Source organism: Ictidomys tridecemlineatus, chromosome 10 (genome assembly GCF_052094955.1).
Source record: "Ictidomys tridecemlineatus isolate mIctTri1 chromosome 10, mIctTri1.hap1, whole genome shotgun sequence".
In the NCBI taxonomy this organism is placed as follows: domain Eukaryota; kingdom Metazoa; phylum Chordata; class Mammalia; order Rodentia; family Sciuridae; genus Ictidomys; species Ictidomys tridecemlineatus.
In genome coordinates this window covers 62,841,889-62,854,443 of record NC_135486.1, presented here as the reverse complement: position 1 = coordinate 62,854,443, position 12,555 = coordinate 62,841,889, and the positions used below count along the sequence as shown (strand labels likewise).

General features: G+C 36.7%; 1 protein-coding gene across 5 annotated transcripts in view; it reads left to right on the top strand.

Annotated features, from left to right (window-relative positions):
• Lyst (lysosomal trafficking regulator) overlaps window positions 1–12,555 on the top strand; it is a 152,773-nt gene that overhangs the window by 73,021 nt on the left and 67,197 nt on the right. For all 5 annotated transcript variants that reach the window (XR_013426631.1, XM_005320356.5, XM_040278134.2 and 2 more), the window contains 7 exons: window positions 1,593–1,724; window positions 3,628–4,252; window positions 4,946–5,123; window positions 6,932–7,101; window positions 8,304–8,534; window positions 10,164–10,330; window positions 11,558–11,710. Coding sequence is in view for 4 of the 5 variants with exons in the window: in XM_005320356.5 (XP_005320413.2) it covers window positions 1,593–1,724; window positions 3,628–4,252; window positions 4,946–5,123; window positions 6,932–7,101; window positions 8,304–8,534; window positions 10,164–10,330; window positions 11,558–11,710 (1,656 nt within the window). In the remaining variant the exon portion in view is untranslated. The remainder of the gene's footprint in view (window positions 1–1,592; window positions 1,725–3,627; window positions 4,253–4,945; window positions 5,124–6,931; window positions 7,102–8,303; window positions 8,535–10,163; window positions 10,331–11,557; window positions 11,711–12,555) is intronic.

The following is a 12,555-nucleotide window of genomic DNA, read 5'->3' as shown; positions in this document are numbered from 1 at the left end:
GGCTTTGGTTTTATAAAGCATGTTGCATTTGAGGTGCTCTGTAAGAATAGTGCAGCAGGCAAACTAGAAAGAAAGGTTATAACATGGGGGAGATTACAATGAGCTACCTGTGCCAAAGTGAGTTTCAACTCAGAATAGATGAGATCACTGAAGAGCAATGTAGAAAGAGAAGGAAAGAGGGAGCCAAGGTAGGACACTGGTAATATCACTATTTAGAGGTTAAAACGACAACGGGAAAGAGGAGTCAGTCTAAGAGAAGATGGAATGATAAGTTTTTAAAGAACTAGGGCAGAGAAGTATTGTAAGAAAGCAAGCAGGAGTGAACCTACGAAAAACCTAGGCGGTAGTTTAGAATGGAAAACCAGCGATACAACAGCCTTTTTAAGAAGTCTAATAAATGAATAAATGAGCAACACTAAAAATCCAAATGAAATTAGGTAGTATGACTTTGTATTAAGTTCAGCACATTAGAGGGTAAGTACTGTGCAGAATCCTGAGAGCAGAATAGTTGCAAAGTTGAGTAAAATATGTTTCCCTCCCCTCCAAGATCTGCGGCCTAGTAGAGGGGAGAGAGGAGGGAGAGAGGTGGAAGCAGGTAATTATACCATATCATGTGGAAAGCACAGAGATGTGGAAGTTAGCATTTTGGTTTTCTGGTAGCAGAGAGCCTGCTTAGGGCTGAGGGGACAGAGGTTTCCTGGAGGAGGTGATACCTGCTCTGAGTCTTAAAGGTAGGTAGAAGTCCAAGGGAAGGGCCTTCAGGCAGAGGAAATGGCTTGAGCAAGAGCTATGAGAAGTTGGTGCTGCTGAAATGGAAGAAGCAAGCCTGGCAAGAGGTCTGTGGACAGATCATGGAGATGCTTGTGGACAATAAGCTTGGAAAGGAGGCAAGAGAAAGACAACAGGAGATTTTAAGCAGAAAGATTGACATTTTTGGATAGAATTTTGTATTAAGTTCAGCACATTAGAGGGTAAGTACTGTGCAGAAAATTCTGATGGCCGTGAAGATTTGAAAGTGACAAGATGTCATCAGGATGCAATTTAGAAATCCCTGACAGCAATCCAGATGAGAGATGATACAGCACTCTGGTAGGGAGGGAACAAGTTGAGGGAACCAGAAATAAAGTCAGAATCGCTTGGTGACTGACTTGGCACAGAAGAAGCAAAACTGATGGCCCAAGTGGCTTCAGGCTCCCCATGGGGAATGAACTGGTGCTGTTGTGGAACTAATCAGAGCACAGAATTGGAAGGCTGGCTTTAGGCAGAAAGATGGTCCAGTTCAGATTTGTTGCATTTGTGGTGCACTGAAGAAATCAAGCACTTGAATTTAAAGTATGAACCTCAGAAGGCAGATTGATCTGGAAGGAAAAAAGCAAAGTGAATGTGGCCAGCAACAATAACAACAAAATCTGTAATGATAAGTAACACAGTGTGAGTCCTCACAGGTCAGGTATACACTAGGATAAAGTATACCACATTTTTCTCTTTGAGTATCTATTTGAAATTTGTATTTAATTATTTGCTTTTAAGGATATGTTTTTGTTTTACCCTTTTTAATATTTTGCTGTCTCAATTTTATTTTTTAATCATAGATGGCAAGATCTTTCAAGAGAAAGTACAGTCAATCATGTACCTGAGGCATTCTAATAGTGGAGGGAGATCCCTTGCTAGCCCTGGATTTGTGGTAATAAGCCCATCTGGTTTTACTGCTTCACCACCTGAAGGTAAAAATAGCAATAATGAAAGTATACCCCTACCTATTTTAGTTCTAGACTAAAATAAATGGAATATTAAACTTAAGCATAATATATTTAAAGAACCCATTTTTACTACTTTCTGGTATCTATAATTCATAATCTAATAAGAGCTATCTAACACAAGTTCCCTGGAGAACAGATTGAGTGGCTGAGGCTCACACTTTCTTGCTCTGACATTGTCTGTCCTCTGTTATCACAGTCATTTATCTTTCATTAAGCCTTTGATTTATTTTCCCATTTTCTTCAAAACCCTGGTTTCTTTGTTTTATGCTCTCCTTCCTACCTGAGCAGCTTCACTGGTAGATGGATGGCCATCCAGTACTCCAGCCTCACACTCTTGTCCCATCTGTCATAGACATGATCATCAGCAAGGCCTCCAAGCACACCTGAGACAGGGTTCCACTGTTTATTCTACATTTATGATCAATTTTTCAATCATGGGCATCATTCTGCAACATTTTCAAATGCATTCACGCCTCCATCTTTCCAGGTCTTTTGAGCAGACTCTTTGGCAGCTTTAGCCCCTAGCCAATAGAGAAACAGAATCCTCTGGGGATTCACAGGAAAATGACAAAGAAGATGCCTCCAACCTTTCTAATCCACTCTTTGATCATAACATTCTCTCTTTCTGATTTTCTTAGGGTTAATTTTTCAGATTTTGAGATGGGGTCTTACTATACTACCCATACTAATGTTGAACTTAGGATCCTCTGCTTCAGCCTCCCGAATAGCTGAATCACCATGCCCAGCTTTTCTGGTTTCTTTACCACAGTCCCAACGTTTTTTTTTTTGCCTCTGCTTTCCCTATCCAGCCAAAATCCCATTAGCCTATAACTTGAGCAATTTTCTTGACATCATCTTCAGTTTCCTTGTCCCTTGGCCTGTTGGTTTTCTTTTTAAAAAGTATTTATTTATTATTTTAGTTATAGTTGGACACAACACCTTTATTTATTTATTTTTATAGGGCCTCGCATGTCCTAGGCGAGCACCTAACCACTGAGCCACAGCCCCACCCCTGTTGGTTTTCCTGACCTGAAAAACCCTAACCTGGCCTCAGTCTGACCAACCTCACACTGCTGAAGACTGTACCAGGGCTTTTAATGTTGCCCTATAATTTTTCTGTTTGTTCAGAATCACTTCCTTCTTGTGTTTCTGTAGTAAATGTATTCAAGTCTTTATGTCAACAGTACTTTTTAGTCTTCCAAATTACTCTTTTTTAAAAAAACATTAGTTGCAGATGGACATGATACCTTTCTTTCTTTCTTTCTTTATTTATTTTAATGGCTGTTTAATAACAATAAAATTGACATTTATTGAGCACTTATTATATGCCAGACACTATGCTATAGGTCTTTCTTAATCCTAAAAGCAACCTACAAAGTAGATATTCTGAACTCTCATTTGTGTTTGCAAAAACACTGCTCATATGGTACAATTGAGTGATCTAACTGAGGCCACTGAACTAACAGAACTAACATTTGAATCCAGTTATCTCTAGTTGCAAAGTATCGGGTCTTTTCACCATATCCATGTGACTGCTGGCCTGAATAAATTGTTTCACTTCATTCATTTCATTTCAGCAGAACCACTGATTAGTTTCTAATGATTTTAAATCATGTGGTCAATATTGCATTTTGTTAAAGAAATAGGAAAAGGCATATGTTCTTGAAAGATTTTAATGAAATGTGGTTAAAAGAAAAATAATTCTGGCATTTAAGCATTTTAAGCATTAGTTGCTGGGAAAATTAACCTAAATAGATTCTTTAACAGTAGGTAGCTGGGCCTTCACCATGACTGAGACTTATAGTGCACAGAAAAGTGGTCCCTCTTAGCAGCTTTTTAAGTAGTATTTTTCTGTTGCTCTTCCTAGGAGATAGTTCCTCCACTGTTATTCTACAGCCAATGGCTGCCCAATTGCTGCGTTCCAGAAGCCTGCCAGCATTTCCTACCTGTCCACAAGTGCAGCCACTAAAACTGACTGGAAGTTTGGGTTGTAGTATTGACAAGTTACGAAACATTGTAGATATGTATGTTGCTGCCCAGCCAGAGACACAGAACCTTTTGGGGGAGTTCAATATGCTGAAAACAGGCAAAGAGGATGCACTCATCAGTAGCTGCGAGTCTGCCAAAACTGTCTGTGAAGTGGACGCTGCTTTCACAGCCCAAAACTCTGCCAGTGTTGTCCCAAAAGGAACACTGGGATCTCCTGTGGTCAGAGTAGATCACAAAGACCTAGGAGCAGAACCCCGGTCAGATGATGAAAGCCCTGGGGATGAGTCCTGCCCACGCCGACCAGACAACCTGAAGGGACTGGCCTCCTTCCAGCGAAGCCACAGCACCATTGCAAGTCTTGGGCTAGCTTTCCCTTCACAGAATGGATCTGCAGCTGTGGGCCGGTGGCCAAGTCTCGTTGATAGGAACACTGAGGACTGGGAAAACTTCGCCTTTTCTCTTGGTTACGAGCCAAACTTCAGCCGTGCTGCAAGTGCTCACAGGTACTCACATGTTTTTTGTGCATCCCTCCCTCTTTAAATATTCTTTGAAGAATGTCTACACTTCTAGAAATGTCTTCATTATTCCACTTCTGATATTACATTATGTTGATAACAAATGAAAAGTGCCTTTCTTCTCATTTTAATATTAGGTAGTATTGAGTTCCACATTCAACAAAAGGCTTAACTAGCTCTCAAAGAAAAATATCTCTTGTGGCTTATTTTATTTTTTGGAATTATTAGGGAAAAACCCCTTAGTTCATGGGAACAATCAGATTGATTCTTGTTCCCACTGGCATCTCAAGTAGTACTGCCCAGTGGGATCTTCTGTGATGATGTAAATGTCTTCTCTGCGCTGGAGAGTACCACAGACACCACTTGAAACATGCCTGTTGAAACGTGGCCAATGCCACTGAGAACTGAATTTTAAATTTAATTTAAAGTAAGTAGCACAGTCACTCCAGTACTAAGCATCATAAACACAGAATAGAATAGTGTTTAGTGTACTATATTCCTAAAAATACCAGTGATAAAAAGTGATGGCAAGTGTGTTAATCACAGTTAAATTTGGAAACATTTCCTAATCCTTATGAGATTTGTTTTACATGTTAAAATTACCACTCAGCATACTTCTTAGGGTACTCATCATGTGGTGTTACCCTTACCCTGTGTTAGACTTTTTGGTCTTTATTTTAGTGTAACTGAAGACTGTTTGGAACCTGTATGCTGTGGACTGTATGAACTCTTAAGTGGTGTTCTTCTCATCCTGCCTGATATGATGCTTGAGGATGTGATGGACAAGATCATTCAAGCAGATACACTTTTAGTCCTCGTTAACCACCCTTTGCCAGCTATACAACAAAGAGTTATTAAAGTAAGCGCAAACACTACATGAATGCTGTTTTAATTCAGAAAATAAACATATGTATAATTTAAAAACTTGAATATTTATGTAAAATAGACTTGAAGCTTTATTTTATATTTAGGAATAATGAACTAATGTAGTTTTTATTACTTATATTTTGTGTGTATCATCCAGTTTTAAGTTATCCATATATTTATTCATTCCAATGTTTTTTAAATCTACCAAGAAATTCATACATCTAAACATTTAGTAAATCTATGTCAAAAAAATTCACAAGGTAAGTGTGGTTCACTGAGATCTCGCCTGCATAGGCAGAACATCAGAGTTTAGATGCTACCTCAGGTGTCGGCTCAGATGTCATCTTCTCAAAAGAACTTCCCTGATCACCTTATCAAAATTACTTCCTTCTAGCACTATTCTTTATTTTTTCTATCAAACCATCCTATTTATGTCTTATATTTATCTTTCACTTATTCTGTGGACTTATGTTTTAATCTCTCACATGAAAATAAACTCTTCATATCTCGTGTCTGGTATATAAGAGTTGTCCAAAATAGATTGTCAAATGAATAAATATTTAATATGAGTAGAAAGCAACCAAGTGCTGGAGTGGTCTTTTAAAGATTCTCATTCTCTTTAGTTTGTCTGGATGTAGAGATTGTATAATCACTTGCAGTTCCACCTAGTATTCACTGTGCTTCCATTTCACATGCAGAGCACTGAGCTGCACGCAGAGCTGGTTACTCTGTGGGGTACAGAGGGGAGTAACATGAGCCCCTACATTCAAAGAGTTTGTGGTCCCATGAAGAAGAGGGTCACAAACCCAAACACATAAAACGCAAGGGGCCGTGCTGCGTGCTGCAGTGGCAGCACTGATAAAGAAGAATTCGAGCAGAGGGGGAGCAAATAATTCTGATGCGGACACAGGGAAGGATTCGTGGGGGGAAACAACTGGATAGTATACTGTCAACTTAGGAAGCTTTTAAAATAAGGCAATAAAAATAGATGTTTGAGGAATGGTAGTCTGTCACCACTGTGAGGGAGGGACTGAAAAATAGGGAGAGGTAGACGTGCTCCCTTCGCAGGCTAGCATAGTAGTCAAGGGAGAGACCACTGGTCCCAGAGGCTCACTTGGAAGTCCAGGGGAATTCAGGAGTTTCCAGCCTAGAGTAATGAAGTCAAAGGATCAACAGATTTGAGAGACTTGCTAGGGTGGAAGAGAGAAAGATACCTTCATAATTTCAGGTGGGGAGAAAAGCCCAAAGTAAGTTCACCTTGAAGTCTATGGGATGGAGCTAAGATCCATCTAAGTTCAGAACCATGAGAGGAGTGGTTCTGGAAAGTAAGTTGTATACACGTTGTCTTTAAAAAAGGAAGGGTGGAGAATCAGGCCTGTGTTCAGGATAAATAGCCTGTCAAGTAGTCTAGAAATAGAGCTCTAAGCAAATAGATGTAGATTCACAGGGAAAGCCTCGTGCACTGATTTTATTTCCTTCAGAATTAAGCACATGTATTCATTCCACTTAAATTCCACCAAGGCTGCCAGTCTGCTAGATGTCCCCGCTCTGCTGAAATGGCTGGTTTTTCATCACAGCAGTGTTTAAAAGTCTCTGAGAGAGTCACTCCTAGAGTTCCACAGTCAGAGACAAAGTTCCTCTTACTATAGAGGGAGTCTTTCATTGAGCTTTCTGTGTTCTTCTATATATATTTCTGAATAACTTATACAATAACTTATAAATACAAGTGTGATATACTGACTTGTATGTATTATATCAAATTTAACATATGATCTAAATTGTCATGAATTTTTTCTTTAGCTCTTACATGCATATTTTAATAGAGCATCTAAGGAACAAAAAGATAAATTTCTGAAGAATCGTGGCTTTTCCTTGTTAGCCAACCAGTTGTATCTGCATCGAGGGACTCAGGAATTGTTAGAATGCTTCATTGAAATGTTCTTTGGTCGACATATTGGTCTTGATGAAGAGTAAGTGGGTTCTTCCACCATAATTGTTTCTTTTTTTAATCTTAACTGTCAGATTTAGTAAGTGCACTCTTAAAATCATTTGTCAACTTTAGAAAAAAATGTAGTCATTTTCCAGGTAAATCAATTTATTATTTTGCATATGATATCCTTTCAAATATTACTTCTTCCTTTGTATTTAATTCACTAACTAAAAACTAGAAACAAAGAAATGCTGTATCAAATGAAAGAAAGTGATAAAGTAAGATTTGGCTTGTTGTACTAACATGAGAAAGTTACCTTAAAAATGAGATGGCTAATGTGTTCTCAACCATGGGTTATAGGAGTGGTCAGAGCAGGACCTCCTCCCTCCCCTCAGAGCCTCAGGTCTTCTGGAAGAAGAGGGAGACCCTCACTTTAAATTCCTGCATGTCTTGATTCCTGAGATTTGGCCCTGGAGTAGTGCTGAAGAATTAGCAAATAAGTGCAAAGTAAAAGAATATTTTTCACCCAAAGTTTTCACAGAAACATTATTTTTTTTCTGTTTATTAAAAAGAGAAATGTTTGTCTCCTTATTGCAGTAGACAGATTCAGACCCTGAGGAATTTACTTATTTATTGAGATTTCATAGCACTTTTCATTTGCATATAGCTTTTAGTTTTTTCAAAGCGATTCTGCATTATCTCCTCCGATTCTTGAGAAGAAAGTAGGGCAGATATCATCACACATATTTGACAGGTGAGGTGCTTAAATAATTTAGCTGCATCACAAAGGCAAATAGTTTTAGAACAAGAACTTAAGATTCATTCATTCCTTTGTGCTGAACCTCTTCTTACTAGCTCATTGTCTTTCAAATACTATGTAAAATAACAATAATAATCCTGTATGCTTGTTAGTAGCAGGAATGCCTTAGATATAAGGGGCACATGAATGGATTAAAGTCAGTTACAGATATAAAACAGTATACATATTTCTTTTGAATATTTGCATATTTATCTTGGGATGGACTTCTGACAACAGCTTTTATCTTATTATTAGAGAGGGTTTATAATCTTTAAAAAGATTAAGGATCCTTATTTCCCAAATTTATTTTCTTATTGCTTCAAATCAGGTTAACAAAATGACCCAAATTTATAGCATCAAATCAGGCTAACATAATGGCCCATTTTTTCTTATTTTTGTGACTATTGCTTCTAACATGTTCTTAATTGTATTTTTTATTATAGATTTGATCTGGAAGACGTAAAGAACATGGGACTTTTTCAGAAATGGTCTGTGATTCCTATTCTGGGACTAATAGAGACCTCTCTGTATGACAACATACTCTTGCATAATGGTCTTTTACTTCTTCTCCAAATTTTGAATTCTTGTTCAAAGGTAGCAGATTTGTTGTTGGATAATGGTCTGCTCTATGTGTTATGTAACACAGTAGCAGCTTTGAATGGATTAGAAAAAAGGTAAGTTTTAAATTGTTACTTAAATTTACATCTGATAAGTCCTTTAGAAAAAGAAACTTTAGTAAGAGCTAACTTTAAAGTGTAACTTTTCATAATGCTTTCAAAGTTCTTTGCCACAAAAATTTTGAAATTAAATTAGCTTGGAGAGGGCATAATTTCCAGCAAAGTTTAGTTATGAAGAGGGTATTTGACCTATTTTTAGATATTTAGAACCTGAAGACAAATAAGTTTAACTGCCCCCAAATAGATTTGCTAAGCTTCCACCATAGGATTATAAAAATTGTTACCTTCATCAGGAATAGGAAATTGAGGATGAGAGAGATACAGTAGCTCATTGAATATCAGACAGCCTTACAACAAGAGAGAACTTGAGGACTGAATCTGTCTCACTTCAAAAGTCTGTTTTGAACTCACCATGCTATCTTACTATTAGCATACTCTATCACTATCCCTGAATAAATTAATTTATAATAGTCATATTCTATCACTATTACCATAAATTAATTTCTAGTAGTCAAAAGTACATTGGCAATTGATTAGCAGCTTTAAAAATATGTTGAGATTAGATTTTTATTCAGATTTTGTATCTTTGATGTCTCCATTTATGATGCACACACAGCATACTATTTTTACTAGCATAATGATAAGATACAAATCTTTAGAGTAAACAAGAATAAATCTTGTTGCCTATTAAAGCATTAAATGTTATCTATATTCTTTCAGAGAGAAGAGAGTATATCTTTAGTGATTCTCTAGGCCAGAGACAACTTCTACTCTACTCAGTTCAACTTTCATTGGACACTTACTATATTTAGGGTCTATATACTTGATATATGAGAAATAAAAAGAAATACCAAGTATTATTTCCTCAAAATGCTTAGTATTGATTTCAGTATAATTTATGAAATTGATAAATTGGAAAGGGTACCTGAAGCTTGTTCTAGAAGTAGTTTTTGCTTCTATTCTGTAAAAAGATGAATTGTGCTTGTTGATAGTCCCCGTGTGCTGCTCTATATGCAGTTACCATGTCTAACCTTTGCTTGATTTGAAAAAAAAAAAAAAATGAATGGAGGGAAGAGGTCTAACAGCATATACCAAAGTAGGTTATCAAGGCTGAAATTGAGGGACAGACGTAACTGATTCATATTCAGTATATATTTAGAAGTGAATAATACACATTCAAACTTATTATCTTTTTTAATCCTTAAAATAACTATAGTTTACACTAGTGAGGTTCAGAAGGCTAATTGATCTTCTCAAGCTCACCTTCTTTGGGGAGCCTCTCTTTATGGTTTTGCTCATACTCTCATACCCTTCCCCCTTAGTGCGGACTAGGAACCTGCTTCTGCATTCCCATGGTATCTTGTGTTAACCTCTGTTGTTGCACTTACCACTACTTACTGTTGATAATGATCTCTTTACCTGTCTCTTAAAGATTATATTTTTGACAGAAGTCAAAGTGTATCTTCTCATTTTTGTTCCTAGTATGCAATGTGCTACCTGCCATAGAGTAAACATGAATAAACATTGAATAAATGCATGCTGGTAGAATGGGAATTGAAACCAGTTCTTGTGGTCTTAAATTATTGGTTCTTACAATGTCCTGCATTGTGTTTTGCTCATCTTCAGTCTTCCTGTGAATGAATACAGATTGCTTGCCTGTGATATACAGCAACTTTTCATAGCAGTGACGATTCACGCGTGTAGTTCCTCAGGCTCACAGTATTTTAGAGTTATTGAAGACCTTATTGTACTCCTTGGATATCTTCAAAATAGCAAAAACAAGAGGACACAAAGTAAGATTTAATTTTTATGGATCTGAGAGGTAGCCAAACATTTCTGGGGGGCCTAATTTCTTCTCTCTTGGTAACTCTTTTTTTCTAAAGGCTTAACCCTAACTTTGTGATGATATTGATTGGCTTTAAAAGGCAGCATTTTGGAATGGTAAAGGTAGTGATGCCTTGACATAGTAGCTGGCAGCACATCATAGGAAGCTGCCATAAGCTACTGGTTTTTCTTGCCAAGTAGAATTGAAATTCTATGTGGAATAGTCATGCCCTATAGTTTTCTTTAATGGCAAATATTAAAGTGAAGGTAAAACTTGGAAATGTGAGAATTGTGGGTTGAACATTTGTTGTAGGTACCAAAAAAAAGTGTTCTTTGAAACAATTATGTAAAATTATATAAATTCATGTATTACTTTTTTCCTTTAAAATTTTATAGAGTCCATTTGGATATTTGCTTTAAAAATTGAGTTTAAATGTAGTTTTAAAATACTATCACTGAGAACCCACATTGAGAGAAATGAAAAGTTGTGCTGCAGTTGTGTACAATGAATCAAAATGCATTTTGCTGTCATATATACCTAATTAAAATTAAAAAGAACAAGCTGTACTGCTTTATTGAAATGAGACCTTAATGCTATGAAATTAAAAATGTTTATCACTCTAAATATAAATTATTATCTTTTCAGAATTGTTTTGCAAAATAATTGTGCAAAAACAATAGGACTGATATTTTAAAAGAGGAATATTCACTTGTAAATGTTACTGTTTTTTATGTAAAATCTATAATGACCTTTCTCAGTATATTTTCTTAATGCATGAATAGTAAAATTAAATTTGCAAAACATATGGTATTGTAAAGAATATTAGAAATGATTGAAAATAAACTTGACAGTGGCATAAATACTACACTGTCTGAAATCTTCCTAATGCAACTGTAGTTTAAAAAACCTCTTTGTAGCTGACTCCTGTCTATAATTGCATGTGCTCAAGAAAATCCTTTAGTACAATAAAATATCACTGTCACAAATTTTAAAAAATTTAAATTAAAAACATTTTAATTTAAAAAATTTTAAATTAATATCAAATAAAATGTTGTTTAGATATGGATATTATGTATTATTTGGGATATTATTATTTAGATAGTGGATACCTAAACAATATTGGACATATGAAATATATAAAAATTTAAAAAGTCAACTCTTAGCTGGATAACATTCCAGTCTCTTCTGTTTTTAGGTATGGCTATTGCACTGCAGCTTAGAGTCCTCCAGGCGGCCATGGAGTTCATAAGGAGCACCGCGAATCATGACTCTGAAAGCCTTCCTGATTCAGTCCAGTTACCTTCTGCCCCCCATCATGTTGTGTTTCAGAAGCGGAGGAGCATTGCTGGTGAGTATTAAAGTGATGTTTTAATAATTATAAATTGAAAGTAGTTTGACTTTCCTATATTTTCGTATCTAAAATATTTCTCAGGTTAAAAAGTTGAACTATAAAATTTGAGAAAATTTCCTCCCAAAGGAAACTATTCTACTACTTTATTTTCAGTTCTTGATCAGTTATTTCTTAAATCATCCACCATGTCAAACACTAGGTTAAATTTTGGAGTTATAATAGTTAAAAAACAGATTCTGACCCAGAAGAGATTATCAAATAACAGGAAGTGCAGAGGGCTGGAATAGAGCATAGTGGGGTGACTGGCTTTACTTCAGGTCTCTGTGGAAGTGAAATTTCAGTACATTTATAAAGGATGAGAAAGGTAGAATCAAGGAAAAGTGTTATAGGTAGAGTGAGAGGCATAGGCAACAGGTCCAAGGTTGGGGAAGAGCTCAGCTTGTTCAGAAAACTGAAAGAAAGCCCTCTAGCTAGAATGTGGCCCTGGAGGAGAGAGTGTTGCCAGATGAGGCTGTCCAGGACAGTGCGGGCCTGTTCATGGATCATATGGATCGTTTCAGAGAGTTGGGAATTTTTTTCTAATGGGAAGTTGTCAAGGTCTTAAGTCATGATCTAATCAGATGTTCATTTTGTAAGGGTGACTCTGAGCTTAGCATGGTGGCACACACCTGTAATCTCTGCTGCTTGGGAGGCTGAGGCAGGAAGATTGCAAGTTCCAAGGCAGCCTGGGACACTTAGTGACTCTCTCAAAATAAAAAATGAAAAGGGGTGGGGTGTAGCTCAGCAGTATAGCACTCTGGATTAAATTTCTAGTACTGTAGGGGGAAAAAATGCCTCTGGCT